At 45.6% G+C, this 20,800-nt stretch overlaps 1 protein-coding gene across 8 annotated transcripts in view; it reads right to left on the bottom strand.

Annotated features, from left to right (window-relative positions):
* Positions 1–20,800, bottom strand: part of LOC144113362 (uncharacterized) — a 35,062-nt gene extending 14,262 nt beyond the window's left edge. The window contains exons 1-4 of one of the 8 annotated variants that reach the window (XR_013310744.1): positions 20,684–20,792; positions 20,399–20,528; positions 19,779–19,854; positions 19,596–19,643 (exon numbers count right to left, since the gene is read on the bottom strand). Coding sequence is in view for 2 of the 8 variants with exons in the window: in XM_077646417.1 (XP_077502543.1) it covers positions 19,596–19,643; positions 20,399–20,528; positions 20,684–20,728 (223 nt within the window). In the remaining 6 variants the exon portion in view is untranslated. Of the gene's footprint in view, positions 1–19,595; positions 19,644–19,778; positions 19,855–20,398; positions 20,531–20,683 lie in introns of those variants that run through there. The other 7 variants (XR_013310743.1, XM_077646417.1, XM_077646414.1 and 4 more) reach the window with 7 other exon arrangements.

Below are 20,800 nucleotides of genomic sequence, written 5' to 3'. Positions count from 1 at the left end.
CGAGAGCACGTGTGTGGCGCCGGAGGTGTTCCTTGTGAGGAGGGTAGCATCATCTATACTGAGGAATTGAGGCATTGATGTGGGTAGGGTCGGCAAGCAGGTTGCAGAATCTGCAGAGCTTTGTGAATTGATTAGGTCACGTGGGACCCACTCAATTCGAATGGCTTGCGGGATGCAAGCCACCAGGCGATGTATATTCTGGCAGATTTCTGGGCTGCGGTTGACGCGTCGGAGTAGACGTATTGCTTGAAGGGCGTCAGTGCGGATGATAATGTGGGCTGTAGGGAAGCAAGGTAACTGCGGCTACAGAGGGAAGCGAGTCTTGTATAGCAACCAGCTCAGCACAGAAGGAAGAAGGTTCCGCGAATCGAAGCCTGACCGTCTTGTCAAGTGCAGGCTTGCAGGGACAGTAAACTGCAGTTGTTGTTACACAGCCCTGGGTACTGACATCAACATATATAATAATTGAGCCACGTTATTATTATAACATATGTAATAATGTTAGCCGCTCAGTCGTGCGGCTAAAATACCTCTGTGAGCTTGCACAGTGTTGATTTTAGAGAAATAGGCCGGAAGTTGCCAAGATCCGTCGGTGGCTTCCCTGCTTTTGTAATTGGGATCACAGTGGCCAATTTCCAGGTCTCAGGAACAGAGCCGTTTAGCCATACTGGGGCGGTAATTGACCACTGTAATCAGTTACATTTCAGATGGAGTTATTGTAATTGTAGTTGGTAACTTATTTTATGCAACGTGTACAAGACTGGTTATATATTACCAATGACACTATCGATGTCTCATTCGTTTTAAACATGCTATTCATTATTGCTGTTCAGTGATTAGTTTTTGCTAGACTCTATAATTAAGTTCTTCAATAATATATCTATGCAGCTACTAGACTGTGTTAAGTTCTTCAATCATATATCTATGCAGTTATATGCAGATAAAAGATTTGAACTGTCCCTTTGTTCTAGCTGGCATAGGTTGGGGCAGCTGATGATTGCATACTATTACGGCAGCTTTGACCATTCACCTAGGAAGATGAAAAATGCAATATACTATGTTTGGTCGTGTGCAGCTGCCAGTCGTCAATGAGGTGCCAGGCACTGCCGAGGTACTGGCGTCAGGGGAAGATGAGCCCCTCGGAGACAGAGCGGACCCCCAACTGCTGAGCACGTCTCCCCTGGCTGTGCTACCCAGTACGAGTGGAACTATGGGCTGCAGCAACCGAGGAGGAACAAGTGGAGGCGGCAGAAGCCGACGCAAGCGGGACAGCAGTTCCGTTGTGCACCAGCTTCTTGCGCTTCATAAAGACGAAGCCGCACAGGCGGTGAAAGCGGAGAAAAGGGCCCACAAATTTAGAAAGAAAATGCTTAGAATGACACAAGAGGGCAATGATATTAACGCCAACTTGGTTCGGGTGTTAGACCAGTACATGAAATCAAAAGAGGATAAAGAAAATAATGACAGGTAATTTAATAAAACTTTTTGCTGGGCAAGTTGGTTCATTTTACTTGAAGGGATGCTTGTAGCGCGACAAAAAACAAACAAGGGACAGATGTCGAACGGGACAAGTGCTACTCTCAACTAGTTTTTATTAAAAGATCAATCGCACTCATTTATACAATTTCCCTTTTCCTTCAAGAACACAATCACCAGAACACTCATGCGAATGACACACAAATTTCACACGCATCACATCAGGCTATTTAAAAACTTATGCTCGTTAGAGTACATCTTTACCGAAGGGCTGGTGGCGCACTCCAACCCTTTCTTTTTGATATGGAACGCCTCTATCAGTTCCCGTGTTAGTGCGAGCATGAAAAATGCGTCGAGAATGGGAGTGGAACGAATCCGGTAGTTCACTGCAAGTCTTGCAAATGCTCGTCATTCCTAAAAAAGACAAGAGGTCATTGGTCAAAGCAAATGCGCGCTAAAGCGGGAACTGATATAGGCGTTCCATATCAAAAAGAAAGGGCCAGACTGCATCAGCAGCCCTTCGGTGAAGATGTACTCTGACGAGTATGTTTTTAGATAGCCTGATCTGATGCAGGCGTGTGAAATTTGTGTGCCATTCGCATGAGCGTTCTGGTGATTGTGTTCTTGAAGGAAAAAGGAAACTATGTAAATATGTTCGATCGATCTTTAAATTAAACTAGTTGAGAGTAGCGCTTGTCCCGTTCATCTCTGTGCCTTGTCTGCTTTTTGTCGCGCTACAAGCATCGCCTTAAGAAAAATGAACCAACTTGCCCAACAAAAAGTTTTATTGAACTTCATTTCTAGTACAGTGGGCCCTTCTTTCGTGTTTTCCTCTCCATCGCAAGAGTCTGTGTTAATCACCCACATCACTTGGACGACATGCAAGGCAAGACGCTTGGCGTATTGCATAAGGAAAGGGCTGGTGCCGGTAGAGTTGGCTGCCGCCATAGACGTTGAAGATCTCTACTATTCCATTCCCCACAAAGAACTGTTTACCTCTGTTCTTAAGTGCATTGAAGAGAAACCTAGTTTGGGGAGCTGCTCCAAAGACCACTCTTCAAAATATTTACCTCCTTCAGAAGAAAGCCTTAAGAATTATTTTTAACCAACCTTATGATTATCCTTCCGCAGCCCTTTTTCACAATAGTAACGTGCCGAGAATATTTAGTCTCTTTGATATACGTCTGTCCTTGCGCTACAAACAGGAAACTTGGGACAAAATTTCAACACTATCTCAAATCGCTAAGCTTGAGCTCCTTGTACCTACATACCCGCTACGCCGTCTGCGGCACTACAACCTTAACACGCCACGAACTAACTACGGGATACAGATGCTTAGATATTATCTACCCGCACTACTCAACCGCATCTTTGATGCAGGCATTGACATTAATAAATGCAGCAATGCTGACCTCCGGGCGTTCTTTCACTAAATAATTCTCTTTTTTTATGGTTTGTGGCTGTTACGTATATGGTCGAAATATGCAGGTTCGTTGAAAGCTTAGCATAACCCGACAGCACGCCAATATCATGTTGTCTTCATTCATGTATGTTGAAAGTTGTTCTTTTTTATACGTTGTCAATGTGTTCACTGCTGTGAAATTGTGCTATAATCTGTATATAGAATGTTTAAATCCTGCTTCCAGTCCATGCTTTGAATTTTGTATATAACTTGTTCTTTATGTTATATTGTGCGCTTAGTTTGTGTTTCCGCTATTCATTCATGGATTGTGAATTATGCCTTAGGTTTATGTATGCCTTTCTTGTTTGCGTGTGACCAATGGTGCCACTGTTGCTGGATGTTGTGGGCCTTGGGAGCTTGCCAAGCTACGGCATTTCTTCCCGGGGCCCACTGCTCTGTAGCAAGAAATAAATAAACTGAAACATAAAACCCTTGGTGTTTATTTCTCCTCTCATCTACAGTGGGACAGTCATGCAGACTACCTGCGAAAGCTTTCGGCTGTTACTGGAATATTGTCACGTGGCCGAATGATCCTTCCTCAAACTGCTAAACTCCAAATATATCATGCCTTGTTTCTTCATATATAAATTATTGCATGTTAGTCTGGAGTACAACTAAAACAAAGTTCTACTTCTTCAGAAAAAGCAATCCTTCATGTAGCGAATATACAGCCAATGCACACAACTATGCATACTTTACTGCATGTAACATGATACGAGTTGATCGTATATATAAATTTTGATTACTAAAGGTTATGTATTTTTCTACATCTGGTGCCAAAAAGAAAGGGTCGGACTGCGTCAGCAGCCCTTCGGAGAAGATGTACTCTTACGAGTATAAGCTTTTAGATAGCCTGATCTGATGCGTGTGAAATTTGTGTGTCATTCGCATGAGTGTTCTGGTGATTGTGTTCTTGAAGGAAAAAAGAAATTGTATAAATGTGTGCCATCGATCTTTCAATAAAACTAGTTGAGAGTAGCACTTGTCCCATTCGTCTTCTGTCCCTTGTCTATTTTTTGTCACGCTACAAGCATCCCCTCAAGTAAAATGACCAGTAAATGCAGTAAATATCATACATACTCCTATCATCAACTACCCTGACGATCATAGCATTATCTTCAATCATCAGTGCTGTTTTCGCAAGGGCTACTCATGCGACACCCAACTTGCCGGTTTTATTTACGACATACATGCACTGACTGACGCTGGTTTTCAAGTTGAAGCAATATTTTTCGATTTTTCTTAAGCATTTCATTGCATTCCTCACCAAAGGTTGTTAAACTTTCACAACTGAACATTCACCCTTATATTATTGCATGGATAGGAGATTTCCTCTCATCTAAAATCCAGTTCACAGCAGTTAACAACTCAAACTCATGTTTTGCTAATGTTACGTCTGGAAGGCAGTTTACTTTTTCTCATCTATATTAATGATTTACCCAGTTACGTGACGTCTATAATCAGGCTATTTGCTTATGATTGTGTGCTTTATCGATGTATAACCTGCAACGCTGACAACCAATTACTGCAGTCTGACCTAGAACCGATAAGCACAGTGTTCTAATTGGTTAATGCCATTAAATCTTTCCAAATCTAAGGTCATGTAATTCACCAACAAGCCACATGTTCCTACCACCTACTCTCTTCATAGCTATAGTGTAGAACTCGCCACAAGTTACAAGTATCTTGGCGTGAACCTTCAGTCCAACTTATCATGGAATCATCACATTAATCTCACTCTTGCCTCCGCTAATCGTACTTTCAGACTTCTCAAACATAATTTGAGAGGCCGCAACAAATGTAAAAAAATCTTGCGCATACCACATTATTCAGTCCGAAACTCTTCATACACGTCTGCCATTTGGGATCCTCATCAGACTTATATCATAAGTAACATCAAAACCTTGCAAAACCGTGCTGCGTGATTCATCTTTTCTGATTATTCATGTTACACCAGTGTCACCTCATTGAAGTTTACAGCCGAGTAAGAAAATTTTCTGCCTATCACTTTCCGTAACCTTTATCACCAACCTTTCCTTCATGGTGAATTCTTTCAGCCACTGCCTATTGCATTTCCATGTCGTGATCATCCTCACAAAGTTAAACACATTAACTACCAGTCATCCCATTATGCATATTCTTTTTTACCCTGCACAATAACTGAACTTTACCATCACACATTGCCATATGCGACCTAAATAAGTTCCAACACCTTAATCACGCATGTTTCAACAAGTAAAAAGGTTTTTTTCAGCGTACTGTCTTCTGCCTTGTCTTCTTTTATTTTTCATATGTACTTCAGCGCACTTTTTCCGGCGTTGTCTTTTCCTTGCGGTGCTGTTATCTGTTCCTAAAATTCTGCTGCTATGTGCATTGTTCAGACTCTTCTTGTGGATGTCTATTTTTCATTGATATTTGTGAAACCACAGCGGTGGCCAAGTTGTTGAGCATCTGTCTCGTATGCGAGAGGTGCGGGGTTCGATCCCCAGTGCCGCCGGGTACCCACCGATGATACAATGGGTACAAGCTTTCCCCTGCCCTGGTGCTCGGTTTATTTAGGGTGAAATGCTTGGGAAATGGGTCTTTGACCCCACCTTGAGAAAAAGAAAATTACCTTGTGTCATGGCGCTCTTTGGCCATAGATGCTTTTGCACCATAAAAAAAAGATGTTTGTGATTTCACCGGTTTGGTTTAGTGCATTATTATAACCTTGAAACAATGCCTTGTACCCACTTCCCCCCCCCCCCCCCCATGTAATAACCTCGAATAAGGGCCTTTGGGGATATTTTAAATAAATAAACTGAACATTCATTAAGAATGCTCAATATTTGTTGGTTTGCATTCATGATACAACAGCATGTGATTAGCAGTAGCAGTAAGTGTTTATTTTAAAATTAACAAAAAGGAAGGAAAAGATTTTTTGCCAGCCCCGGCATCTGTCATCGATACTGAAGCACCTGAGCTGGGGCAGGGGAAATACAGGACAGCAGGCAGTTTGAAGAAATGAAATGAAAGAGGTGAGCGGACAGTAAGAAAGGATAGAGGATGAGGTGATAAATACACTATTTACATAATACATTTGTACAAGTCGCGCGCGCGTGCAGAGTTAATAAAAGAACGGAAAAACACGCGCACAACAGTTCGCACACAACAGCTGCAGCAGGGTGCCCAGCTGTTAATCGTCCGAGGTTGCACACGCGGAGCGTTCGGTCACTGCACGGCACTACTTGATGCAAAACAGACGGGATGTCAAGCCCCTCTGTTCGAGAAGTGCACAGAGGCTCACCAAGGTTCGCTCACGGGTGTGCGCACTGCCCTGCAGCCATAATACCGATATTTTACAGGCATAACTTCAAAGCAGTAAGCAAGCATATGCACTACAAGAGTAGTATGTGAATAAGGAGTGGGTGCAGGTAACCAGTAACATCACTGTTGCTTTCAGAGTATTTAAGAATAGAAAGCACAGTGCAAAACACAGGATATGAAAGATTTGTGAAAAATTGTATTTATTATTTTTTTGCAACTACCTTTGTAGCTATGCTCAGGTCATTCAAACAGGTTACTACTTTAGCTCAAGTGTTTTGCAATCTGGTCAACATCGGAGTTCAGTTTTGTTGCCAGTTATGTGTAATTTATATGTAAACAATGTAATAAGAACATAGCACACTACTAATACAGCACACACAGCACACCACAGTAATAAGCACAGCGTCACGAACAACCAGCGGAACCATCCAGGCACAGATCAGAGACCGCGTTTAGTCCAGAGCACGCACGAGCGACCGAGCGTTCGGCGCTCGAGCGCCACAGTGTTCGGCGGTTCTCGTCGTCTTCTTCGTTGAGCGCCAGCGTCTAAAGATTCTAAAGCCCGTGTCCAGTCTTACAATTTCCCCCGGGCGAAAGGGTGCCATCCTGGCGGCCTAGGGCGATGTGACGACGGCGGGGTTGTAGTAAGGTTTGAGGCGGGTCGTGTGGACAATTTCGCGGCCTCGGCGGCGATGATCAGAGGATGGCGTAAGGGGTTCGATGAGGTAATTGACGGGGGATGTCTGCTGAAGAATACGGTAGGGTCCCTGGTACTTGCTAACAAGTTTGGACAAAAGGCCGGGAGCTGAGGAGGGTACACAGAGCCAGACCAAAGAGTCAGGAAGGTAAGCGGGAGAAAGTGCAGGGGGATCACGGGTGCTTTTCTGCTGCTGCTGGGCGTGAGAAGTGAAGGACCGGGCAAGCTGTCGGCATTCTTCGGCATAAGTTGCGGCTTCAGAAAGAGTTGTAAATTCGGAAGCATCAGGGCGGTAAGGTAGAATGGTGTCCATTGTGCAAGAAGGCTCACGGCCGTACAGGAGAAAGTACGGAGAGAATCCGGTGGTGGCTTGAGCAGCGGAGTTTAAGCGTATGCGACAAAAGGGAGAACGCGGTCCCAGTTACAATGGTCGGAAGCAACATACATGGCCAGCATGTCGCTGAGGGTGCGATTAAAACGCTCAACCATGCCATTTGTCTGGGGATGGTAGGCGGAGCTGGTGCGGTGAACAACGTTGCATTCCTGAAGGAGAGCTTCTACAACTTCTGAGAGGAGGGCCGGACCTCTATCACTGAGCAGCTCTTTGGGCGCACCATGGCAAATAATGATGCGATGGAGAATGAAGGATGCAATGTCGTGGGCTGTAGCAGATGGTAAAGGCGATGTTTCAGCGTAATGTGTAAGGTGGTCGATGGCAACGATGATCCAGCGGTTCCCGGCTGATGTGCTGGGAAGAGGGCCATAGAGGTCGATGCCAACACGCTCGAAGGGCTGTACTGGGCAAGGCAGCGGCTGCATAGGAGCGGTGGGTCGGCGACGTGGATGTTTCCGTCGCTGGCATGCAGTGCAGGACTGAACGTACTGGCAGACGTAATGGGCCATCCCACGCCAGTAGTACCGCTGTCGTAGATGGATGAAAGTCTTCAAGAATCCGGCATGGGCACACTGGGGATCATCGTAGTAGGAAGAGCAAATGAAGGAGCGCAGATGTGTCGGAATGACGAGAAGCCACTTGCGACCATCCGGGAGATAGTTGCGGCGGTAAAGGAGCTCGTCTCGGATGGCGAAATGGTGGGACTCACGACGGAGAGCACAGGAAGGAGGTCGAGACGATCGGCCAGATAGGAGATCAAAAAGGCAAATGATCCACGGGTCTTTGCATTGCTCAGAAGCCATATCAGCGAACTCAAACTTCAAAGAAGGCAGGGCGGATATACAAGGCGCTGCCTCAGATGGTACAGGGGAACGTAAGAGGGCATCAGCATCGGCATGTTTGCGGCCGGAACAATAGATAACGCGAATGTCGTGCTCTTGGAGTCGCAGAACCCATCGCGCCAGTCGACCAGAGGGATCTTTCAAAGAGGACAGCCAGCAGAGGGCATGGTGATCGGTGACGTCAAAAGGGCGCCCGTACAGATAGGGGCGAAATTTGACAATCGCCTAAAGGATGGCTAAACACTCCTTCTCGGTGACAGAATAGCTGGCTACAGCTTTTGTGAGTGTCCAGTTAGCGTAAGCGACAACGTATTCGTCAAAGCCTTGCTTGCATTGAGCGAGTACTGCACCGAGGCCGACGCTGCTGGCATCGGTGTGGAGTTCCGTCGGAGAACGAGGGTCGAAGTGACGCAAAATTGGTGGAGTGGCGAGGAGGCGACGGAGTGTCGTAAACGCTTCATCACAGGCTGGCGACCAGGCCGAAAGGTCGTGGCTGGAAAGGAGCTTGTTCAGGGGGTCGACGATAGTGGCAAAATTGCGGACAAAGCGGCGGAAGTAGGAGCAGAGGCCGACGAAGCTGCGGAGGTCTTTTATTTATTTATTTATTTATTTATTAGTACCTCACAGGCCCCGAAGAGCATTGGGTGAGGGGGGCAAATACAGATGTACATACAGATGGAAAAAAAAAAACATAATATCGGTGCAAGAACGCGGTACAAGTCAAATACAAGAAAGGAACACGAAATTTATACAAAACCGAGTTAAAATAACATCAGACACGAAACAACGTTAAGAACAAATGAAACTGTTGTACATTTCGAACATCACTATGGCAATAAATGTATACATAGATGTTTTTTAAACTCACCAGGACCAATGAAAGAGATTATGTTGTCAGGAAGATCATTCCAGAGTTTTATTGCTCTAGGTAATGCAGAGGAATTAAACGACAGGGTCTTCCCATATATCCGGTTGAAGCTGAGTTGATTGTGTAAGCGTTGTGAAGAGCGGAAAGGTGATGCCAGAGGTAACAACGAAGGACGGGTGTGAACATATTTATGGAATAAACACAGAAGTGAAATGGAGCGACGAATTTCAAGTATCTGTATGTCATTAAGGTATTTAAGCTGGGATACACTTGCGAGGGGACTATAATTGCTAAAAATGTACCGGGCAGCTCTGCTTTGAATGGACTCGAGCATATCTATGAGATATTTTTGATGGGGAGACCATATAGGTGAGATAAATTCCAGCTGTGGGCAAACAAATGTAAAATATGCAAGTTTTCGAACGGAGCTAGGTGAGTTTCGAAGGTTCCGGCGTATGAAACCTAATGTCCTCGACGCTTTGTTGCAGACTGCAGAAATATGAGAAGACCATGAAAGATTTGGTGTGAACTGAATTCCAAGGTATTTGTACGACGTAACCCTTGATAGAGAGGTATTATTTATAGAGTATATGAAGTTAGAAACAACATGCTTGCGGCTAAAAGTCATTGATTTACATTTATTAGGGTTAAGAATCATTTGCCAGTTTTGACACCAATCAACAATAGTGTCAAGGTCATTTTGAAGGGTCAGGTGGTCAGTCTCAGAAGCGATCTTACGGTAAACAACACAGTCGTCTGCGAAAAGGCGTAAACGGGATGAAATGTTAGTGGGAAGGTCGTTAATGTAGATTAGAAAAAGTAAGGGTCCAAGTACGCTTCCCTGTGGTACGCCTGAGGTTACGTCACATAGGGATGAGGAAGAGCCGTTGACAACTGTGAATTGCTGACGTAATGAGAGAAAGTTTCGAAGCCAAGATAATGTGAGGGAATCAAGGGAAAGGGTAGATAATTTTGTAAAAAGCCGGCCATGTGCAACTCTGTCAAATGCTTTTGAGAAATCTAAAAAAATGCAATCTGTTTGCTGGATATCATCCATGTTGAAATGCAGGTCAGTAGTAAATTCAAATATCTGGGTATCACATGAGTAGCCTTTCCTAAAACCATGCTGATTTGAAAAGAAGAAGTCATTTCGTTCCAGATGGTTGTAAATGTGAGAAGCGATAATATGCTCAAGTAATTTACAGCATATGCAGGTTAACGAAATAGGCCGATAGTTATCAGGAGAGTTTTTGTTACCCGTTTTGAAGACAGGGATGACTTTGGCTTTTTTCCAGTCAGTGGGCAGTTCTCCGGAGGATAATGATTGCTGAAATATATGACACAAAATCTGGCTGGAAATTGAAATGGTGTTTTTAAGTATCTTCGAGTTAATGTTGTCCACTCCGGCAGATGATGATAACTTTAGATTTTTAATTAGTGATGCGATACCCTCAGCACTAATGGTGATGGGCTCCATGAATGGGTAGTCAGACTCGAGAACAATTGGCATACTGGAATAATCTTCCTTAGTAAACACTGATGCAAAAAATCTGTTGAACGCGGTTGGACATTCAGTGTCAGCTAGCGGCAAGTCATCAGTATTGTGTAGTTGTATGAGGTCATGTTTACTTTCGGGAGATATAGTCTGCCAAAACTTCTTAGGATTAGTCTGCAAAAGTGACGGCAGATCATGAGTGAAGTATTTGTTTTTGGCAGCGGTAACAGCAGAACAGTACGCTTTCAAACACAGTTTATATCTTTCCAACGAGGTTGAAGAAGGAGCAGATCTAGCTTTTCTGTATAGGCGCTTCTTTTTATTCCGTAATCAACGGAGGGTCTTGTTGAACCATGAATTTTTTATGTCATTAGCTATTGTAATCAGAGGAACATGTTTCTCTATCAGTGCAGATAGTTTGTGTTTGAAGAGCAACCAGTTTTCTTCGGTAGATTGTTCGTTCCTTAGCGGGAAAAACACCTCATTGAGAAATGAGGCAAGTTCCGTGTTAATTTCATCATATCGTGCTTTACTATAATCTCTAATTTTTTTAGTTGTAATACCTGCAAACAAGCTCGGAACTAGAATATCAAACTGCAACATCTTATGATCGCTAAATCCGTCAAGATACATAACCGGCCCTATGGTATCGGGAGCAGTGGATAGAGCTAAATCAAGAATGTTAGAACCACGCGTATTCTGGCTAATCACTTGAAATAAATTGAAATCTAGTGTTAGGTTGATGAATTCTGTTGCAGCATGACTAGTTGAAGACAAAGAAGGCCAATCTATTTCAGGAAAATTAAAATCACCCAACAAGTAGATGTTGCTAGGTGAACTGTGTTCGACAGCGGCAGCAATGCTAGACCGAAGATCATGAATGAAAGAAGTCGTACAATCGGGTGGACGGCAACACACTCCAAAAAGTAAATTCGAAGATATAGTTTTCCAGGCAGCCCAAACTATTTCGAGGTCTGAGTTAGAATTGATAGCAGTGGATGGTAACGTTTTTTTAATACCAAGAAGCACCCCACCCCCTCTTTTATCTGCACGGTCATGTCTGTAGATATTGTAAGCATGGGCGTCTGGAAAGATTTCATTGTCTTTTGATACCGGCGTGCAACCAAGTTTCAGTTAAAGCAACTATATCAGATTCACTGTCTTGCAGAAAAGAGCAGAGATGATCACGTTTAGGCATCAAGCTTCGGATATTAGAAAATGAAAGGGACAACGTCGGAGCCTGGGGGCATGACGTGGACTGAGGACAATCACGCAATCTAGGTGCATTGCCTAGCTATGGTGATACTAATATGACCGAATCAGTGGCTCGGTCATACGCATATGTTTGTTTGTCCATTCTAAGTTTATCAAATGCCAGTTTATAAGACTTGGATTGTGACTTTGCAAATTTGGTCAACTTGCTTCTAGCCTCACGAGTTGTAGCGGAAAAATCCTCACGGATTGCAAAACTGGAGTCCTTCAATTTGTGGCCATTTGAAAGGATGTTCTGCTTGTCTTTAAAGAAGGTCATCTTGGCAATGATTGGTCTGTGCCTATCAGTTTTGAATTTGCCTAATCTATGAACCCTTTCAAACTGTGAAGCAGTCATAGATAAATCTAGGTGCTCTGAACAAAATGCAATGACTTTCCCTTCAGAATCTGCCCAGCTTTCGTCTTCCACATCGTCGATGCCAAAGAAAAGCAAGTTATTTCGGCGCAATCTATTTTCAGCATCATCACACCTTGAGTAAATACTAGAACGTGGGCTTTGGAAATTCAGCCACAGCTCGCAACTTGGCCGGGTCCGGGAGACCGCCATCTTTCGACACGACATGACAGAGAATGGTGAGCTGCCGAGCTCCGAAGCGGCACTTTTTCAAATTATGTTGGAGGCCAGCGTCGGCCAGGCAGCGAAGAACAGCCTCGAGGCGCTGGAGGCGAGACGGAAAGTCCGAGGAAAAGATTACAACGTCGTCTAGATAACAAAGGCATGTGTGCCATTTGAGCCCTTGGAGTATGTTGTCCATCATGCGCTCGAATGTGGCGGGTGCATTGCAGAGTCCGAAGGGCATGACATTAAATTCATAGAGCCCCTCGGGTGTGACGAATGCAGTTTTTGGGCGATCGGTCTCCGTCTTTTTTCTTGACCAGAACCACTGGCGATGCCCACGGGCTGCGAGACGGTTGTATCACGTGACGCTGGAGCATGTCGGTCACCTGGGCGTCAATGATGCTGCGCTCAGAGGCTGACACGCGGTACGGACGTTGGCGCAACGGGGCATGCGTTCCAGTGTCAATACAGTGGGTAACGGTGGTGGTGTGGCCCAAGGAAGGTTGCCGGTAGTCAAACGAAGGTTGAAAACGCTGCAGAACGGCTACAAGCTGGTCTCGTTGAGTAGACGTCAGGGCGGCGTCGACGGAATGGTGAAAAATATCGACAGACGACTGATTCGTGATGGGAACAGGCGTAATGGCGCTGACGTGAAGGCCGGCCGTGCTAACGACGAGGGGGTATGCAGAGGCGGGATCGAGAACAGCAACGTTACCAAGCGATTGGCCACGGAGAAAAGTGGTAGGGCAGGAGAACGGGTTGGCCACATAAATAGCGCTGGAGCCACGAACAATTGTCAGCACAGCATGAGGCAGCAAAACAGACTTCTGGTCAGTGCATCGTAAACAGGGGGTATAAGTTACAGTTGCATCTGAGAGCACAGCACAAGAAAGAGGCACCAGCACTGAAAAGAAAGGTGGAACGTCTGTGTCCTCTGAGACGACCACAGTAGTGGCAGCAGCACCGGTTACGTCCAAGGGGGCGTCACTGTAGGGCGACAAGTCAAGCTGAGCACGGGCGCAGTCAATAACAGGGTGATGTGAGGAGAGGAAGTCCCAACCAAGGATAACGTCATGAGAGGAGCGGGCGAGGACGATGAACTCGATTGTGTAGGGAACGTTCCCGATGAGCAGGCGGGCGGTGCAGGCGGCTAACGGTCGAATGTCCTGAGCGCTGGCCGTGCGGAAAGAAACGGGAGGAAGGGGCGTCGTCACTTTTTTGAGTCTGCGACAGAGGGTGTGATTGAGAACCGAAACGGCTGCGCCAGTGTCAACAAGTGCTTCGACGGCGACTCCTTCAACGAAAACAGTAATATTGGCAGGTGCAGAAACAGGTCTTGAGTGAGCCGCTGATGAAGCAGTTCTTGCCTCCGGAACTGCGGTGGTTAGTTTTCCGCGTGGACGGCGGGTTGGCGACGGAGCATTGCAGAATGGGAACGACGGCCAGGAGACGGCGAGCGGTGGGAGCGGGGATGGTAACTAGGAGAGGAATCCGGAGGCGGCAAGTGTGACGCAGGCGAGGACGACGGCGGAAGGTCGTACGTTGGCTCACGCCTATAATCGTAGGGACAGTGGTCACGACTGCGACACAAACGAGCCACATGACCAGCGATGCCACAGGCGTAGCAAATAGTGCGGTTGTCTTGTGTGCACCAGGGGTTGAGTGGCTGCAGCTGTGATCGGGGGTGGGCAACCGGATGGTAAGGTGGGGTAGCAGGTCGCTGAGGTTCTAACTGCCGGGTAGGTGGCCTGTAGACGGGCAGCAGGTGAGGGCCGCGACCGCAGGTGGTAGGCAATGCGCGGGTGTGAAGCTCCAGGGCAAGGGATCGTTGGCACTTCCACCACTTGTAATAAGAACACAGCACACTACTAATACAGCACACACAGCACACCACACCACACCACAGTAATAAGAGCACAGCACAGTAATAAGCACAGCATCACGAACAACCAGCGGAACCATCCAGGCACAGATCAGAGACCGCGTTCAGTCCAGAGAACGCACGAGCTTCGGAGTGTTCGGCGCTTCTCGTCGTCTTCTTCGTTGAGCGCCAGCGTCTGAACATTCTAAAGCCCGTGTCCAGTCTTACAACAATGTCTTCTGATATCACTCATTTTAGGTTATTTGAATATGCATACATTACCATTCATCTCTGTTGTCACTTTTCTCTTAACTTTGCTATGGCCTGTTCAGAAGTGGACGCTCTTCTTTTATAAACTGGTAATGAAACAACCAAATCTCTGCCGATCAGCAAAAAACTAAGCGTCTGTTTTTGTAGCTCTCACGAAAAGCTAAAGATTGTGCCACCTTATGCCAGATTTGCCAGATTTATGCAAAATGCTTCAGTTGCCTGCAAGGTGGTTCGCCAGGGCATTCCTTATTGCTACTCCTGACGGCTCTAATCGGCTACTCGTGTATACTGGTTGGGGACGCCTTTCGTTTGCACTTTGCACCGCACTCAGCCATCCTGCATCACACCCATCACTGAATTGCTCGCAGACATTGTGTAGCACACAAGCAGCTCGAACCACAATGTTCACATTGTGAATACTGCACTCGAGGCCTCTCAACAGCATTCTGAAGCGTGCCTTAACACGTCCAAACGCATTTTCTACGACACGTCTGGCACTTGACAGATGGTAGTTGAAAGTCTGTGCGGGCGACCCAGCAGTTCCAGAAAAGGAGTATGGCTTCATTACATTCCTCTGCAGGGCGAACGCTTGGTCAGCAAGAAGCACTGGACCAACTTGCACCCCTTGAATTGTCCTTGTTTCTAATTGAAACAGGTCACTGTCTAAAATACACGGAAGTCGTGAGGTTTGAAACACTGCAGAGTCATTATTTTTGCCAGGACTCCCACTGTTGGTGTACAAAAACTTGTACTTGTGGTCAACCACAGCGAGGAGGATGATGCTGTACCACCCTTTATAGTTAAAATAATCTGCCGCCTCTTCCTTTGGAGGGCACACCTCGATGTGGCAGCCATCCAGGGCACCAACACCTTGAGGAAAGCCACAAACTGCAGCAAACTGGCGCATGTGCTCCTGCAATTCATGCAACTTCGGGAAACACACAAGTTGAGCTTCCAAGTTGTTCACAATTACGGCGCAGAACTCGCGAAATATCATGTTCACAGAGGCAGGGCTCACGCCAAAAAGGTTCGCTACAGTCCGCTCTTCAGCTGACGTTGCAAGGCGGTAAAGGCCAATCGTCACGCGTTTTTCCAGAGCGATTGCCTTTCGCATGCTGGTGTCTTGCCGACGCATGTTCTCGCAAACGCCCACAATATAGTGAAATGTGGGGCGGTTCATTCTGAAATTATCGCGGAAGCCGCTGTCCGGAAGATGGGGCAGCGTCGTCTCGTACCACGAATTTGGGCGTGGATACATCCATAACGCTCGCTGCCGCGTGCATTGAGGAACCGCCGCCAACAAAAGGCGTTTCGATCGCCTGCGATGACGCCTACTTTTCGCTTCCAGCATGTCGATTTCGGCGCTCAGAGCAAGCCGCTGCATGCGGAGACGTTGAAGTGCTGCCTGATGCGCCGCAAACACAGCCCAAAACTCAACGTCGGCGTCGTCCCCACCGTCCGCCACAGGCCCGCGTGAAGCCATCGCAGCCTGAATGCTGAATGTCGACACACTCACAATACACGATATTGCACACACAGAACGTAAGCAGGCAATTAGACGCCGCACGTGACTGCACTGATCACATACACGAGCTGCGCTTGCAATCAAAAGAGGCACAATGCTCCCACGACGGTTCCCAGCACAGTAGCGGCTACAAGTGGCTATTATGCCGGCTAAAAAGTCAGCTAAAACCATCGTTTGTAGACTTCTTTTTGCTTTTCGTTAATGTCCGCCACATGCGTAACCAAAGCTCTGCCCCGCAGGGGGTAGTGCGATAAACAACCTTTTTTTTCTTTCATTTATCCTTTTTAAAGTAACCGTATTTAATAATACACTGGTATACGTGCAGTCACAAATTCGCAATGGAGGTGATCACATGGTTTCCGTCACACTAACCGACATGCCTAAACCGCGTGTAAGCGCGGCCAACTACGGTTTGCGCTAACCATAGTTAAGTCCTATAACCACAGTTAAGCTTAACCATGGTTAAGGCTGCCCGTGTAAAGAGGGTATTACAGCCACCTTCGTTATACGGTATATTTCCTGATATCAGGTAATACATTTCATCAGTGTGCATCACAACACGACAAATCTTACACCATTCAGAACCCCCTGCTACAAACGGTTCAGCTGTAATGGCCGCCTGAAGGTCCTCGGAATGCATGGTTTGGGGTGGAAAGGTTGTCGGTGTGAGTCCCACACATATTTTGGGCTTAATCTCAGTAATTTTATCCTCAGGAACATGCCGTCATTTCACACCACTTCAAATGTTCTCTGTCAAACGGATGGGCCCCCAATTTTATGCAAATGGTGGTCTCGGGAGGTGTCCCACTTCGATGGCCGCTTTACTGACACATATATAACGGATAGAAAGTAAAGGCATCAATTGAGACTCTGCGTGCCCATTGTTGCTATGTGATATGGTGTGGTCATGTGGTAATTGTTTTGGTCAATTTGACCTTCACTGCACACAGACACATCCTTGACGAAGTTAAGTAGTCAACGCTCTTAAAAAAATGGAGTGTGAAAACGAATGTTATTCCCCTCACAACATTCCAAATAAAAAGATCAGACAAAGTTGCATTTCACTTAATCACTGCCAAGAATGGGCACTATCAAAGCTATACCTCGCACTCTCTCAATGAGAGCTTGCATGCAATTGCTGCTTTGCTAGGGCAGCCTGGAACTGCATATTCCAACATCATCATTCCATGACACTGATAGGGCAGGTGCGATTGAAGCGTGGAACTACAACAGTGCCATCTCATGTCGTGTTGCAGATCTCTCAGTGTTGGGAAGCTACCACCTGTTGCAGCCCCCTCCCATTTCCCCCCATAGCCAGTTCTTGTTCCTCTAAAATTTTTGTCCGGTGTGTGTCCACCATACACCAACAGTACAATGCAGCGTAAGGCTCCTAGTCTGCAGTAAGCATGGCACTGGCGTTGCGAGCAAAAAAATCCAGAGTAGTCTGAAAGTTTGTTACATCACACATGCAGCAGTGTATTTGAAGTGATTGAAACAATGGAAAACTGGTGATTAGGACGTTGCACCATGACTCAAATGTCACTAGGGCATGCAAAGTAAATGAACTGCACTGAAAAGAAAATTGAGGTAATTAGTCTAGAATCAAAACCAAACCCCCCCTTGGATTGTGAGTCAGACATGCTACTAGTAGGCCAAGGAGGCATGTTCGTACAGAACTGGTTAAAGCAGGGCTTTATATGTACGTCGTGTGGTCTTTCACATAAAGACTGTGATTGTGAAAGAGGGAACAGTGTCCCTGTATGTGTAGGCAAGAGTACGGACCCATTAATACTGTTGAGTCATACCCATTAAAGGCAGAGCTTAAGTGTCCCTCATTTTCCTTTTTTGCTGTCTTCTCAGTATCGGAAGTTTGAAAAGCAGATCGCCTACGACAATTTGAAGCGAAATAGAAAATGTTGCCCCTAGTGTTATTCCTGCTAATTCTGGTTCACTTGTGCCCATTTACAGTTGCTTTCCCATACTGAGAGATAATGTTTGAGTTTATAAGAATTATTCCTTCAACAGTATTTAGCAAGAAATTAAGGAATCAAACTGGATACCTAACCAACCAATCGGAAGAGCCTCCCATCTCACTCAATGCCGAAAACTGCCACTACGTATATCGATACTATCGGCCCCCCAAAATATTTCTGGAGCAGATTAAAGTACTAAAATTTTGGTGATAGCCATGGTCACAAAGAATAAAAAACATTCGATTTCCGGTGCAGGGTCCCTTTAACATTGAGTCCTCTACACAAAACTACTTTATCTCGTAATTCCTGACGATCAGAACCAGCACCAAGCAAACAGAAAGGGAGTGATATGACACGGAGAGTGAAGCATGTAATTAAAGCTGCTAATGGAAGAGACATCACATGAAGACTCAGTGTCACTAAAAGCAGAATGCCGACGCCACGACGAACAGGAAAATGGCGTACTCGTGCACCAGCTGGTGTTCCTCTTACAAGTGAGCACAAAGGAAGGAAAAAAGAAAGGAATGAAGTACTGACTCTCCAAAGAAGCTGATGACTGAACAAAAACATCTGAAGCAATCATATGCCTGAACTTCACGGAAGGGACTACTGCAGGAACTCCCAAAAAACATCTGAGTGATGAAGACAGACCCTCCAAGTTGTGTCGAACTACTGCCATCCATCACAGTCGCATTGCAAGTGACAGGTCATTGATTGAGAAGAATATTTTCAATTAAATTTAACTGCACGTAGACAAGATTGAATTGGCTACTAGAAACTGTTCTTGTGGCTGAATTAGCTGCTAAAAACTCTGTTCTTGTGGTGTGTGCCAGCAGGTGTTTTAAATGCTCCGGGCACAGTAAAAGGTCTTGATTCTGAATATATTATGCAAGCCATCAGAAGGAAAATTAGGAAAGCAACAACTTCAATTGTTTGCTACAGGAAGACATCAGTACTGTGCAAGAAAAGGAGATTGCACTAGTTTTCACAAACAGAAAATTGGACAAACAAAAACTACAGTCATGCTTCACCTTTTACAGAGGCTTTAGTATGCATTAACAAAGTATTTCCTTGCTTTTTCAGCAGTGTCCCATCCCTCACATTTTATGTCCCATTCCTCTCAGCATGGAAGATGGAATTGGACTAATGTTTGAAGAAAATATATTTCTCGAGGCATTTCTTTTGCAGTTGGGCCTCTGGTTTTCTTGTATGCTGTGGAAATTTCCCACACTCACATTTACAAGAGCACGGCCGACTCAAGACACAGGCATGGCTGGTGATGTGGCAAACATAACTGATGGTACCCAGTGTAACAGTGGTGTTCAAAAGGTAGACAGAGCAGGAGGCGGTGAGAATAAAGTGGGTAGATGAGATTAGGAAATTTGCGGAAATAGGGCGCACACAATTGGTGCAGGACAGGGTAAGTTGGAGGTCAGTCGAAGAGACCTTTGTCTTGCAGTGGTCTAGCTAGGCTCATGATGATGATAATCTTGTTTGTGTGACAAGTTTGGTATAAAAAATTTTTATTAAAGCGGCCCACTCCTACGTTCTGCAGTTTTTCGCAAAGCTATATGTGAACAGCTGAGATGCCTTACCGATACAGCAGTATGTCAACCTTGCCAATGGTTTTAAATGACTCCCGTCTGCAAAAGGAAGTTTATGAAGAGCCAATTCTCATCTAGAATTTGTAATGCAGCACAAAAAAATCATGCAGTTGATTGTGTCACAAGTTGTGCAGTCTTTTGCAAAAGTATATGTGAACAGTTGACATTCCTCACCCTTTACTCAGGACATCAGCCACCACTGATGGTTTTAAACTTCTGCTTCTTAGATGCCTTCAAGCTTACTGGGAGGCTGAAAATAAAGTTTATGAAAAGCTTATTTCAGTGTAACAAATGGCACCTGACATATGCGCATTGTTGCGCTCGGCGCTTTCACCTAGTAAACAGCACTTCCTACAAACTTGAATTGTTAAGTCTAGCCACAACTTAGCGAATGGCCGTATCTCTGTGCAAAACAATAGCGATTACGAATATTCGTTTTTCGCACATTTTAGTATAGAACTCCAGAGTACCTCGCGGCGCCACTGCACTGTCACAGCGAGAGAAGTCACAACAGAGATGCTGAACTTCAGGTGTCCAACAATATATGTGGCAGATACTGCGCCATTTCCTTTCTCCAAAAAACCAATTACTGAAGTACAAAACTGCCTGCTTGATGTAATAACATCACCTTGTGCTACATTTTTCTCGGGGAAATTAGTTTATTGAAACACTTCAACAGACATGCATTTGTGCCCTGTTCCGGGAGGAAGGGCTGTTGAATTGAATCGGAACAAATAAGAATAGGCACTGCACAGAAAATAAAAGGGCAAAGAATGCCGAAACGAATTGCTTACCGCGGTACCGACCGTTGCCGGTGTGAACAGCGGTTCGGTAAAAAACTGGCAAACGGTATAAAAGAAGAGCAACCACTGGAGACCTCGTGACGCCGTCTCTCAGGACCAAACGGTTTGAAATGGCGGCAATCTGCGCGGGCAACGAAATAAGTTATAACATCACCAACGACAACGCCAGCCCGAAATAAAGCGGATAGAATCGGGCAGAACAATCGACAGCCATTTTGCAAGCTTTAAAGCGAGCTCGTTTAAGCTTTAAGCGCTAGAAATCCGGCCACACAGTACCTTTGAGTCACACAATCTCGACTGTCTGAAACAAAGCAACAGCATCTACAATTTTGGCGCGAAAAAGCCAAAGGCAAGCCAAGATTTGCGACTGTTGCGACGCTGTGTGTGGTGGAG

The sequence above is a fragment of the Amblyomma americanum genome, chromosome 1, assembly GCF_052857255.1.
Source record: "Amblyomma americanum isolate KBUSLIRL-KWMA chromosome 1, ASM5285725v1, whole genome shotgun sequence".
NCBI classification, from domain to species: domain Eukaryota; kingdom Metazoa; phylum Arthropoda; class Arachnida; order Ixodida; family Ixodidae; genus Amblyomma; species Amblyomma americanum.
The sequence above is the reverse complement of the archived record's forward strand: the minus strand, read 5'-3'. Positions and strand labels throughout refer to the sequence as shown.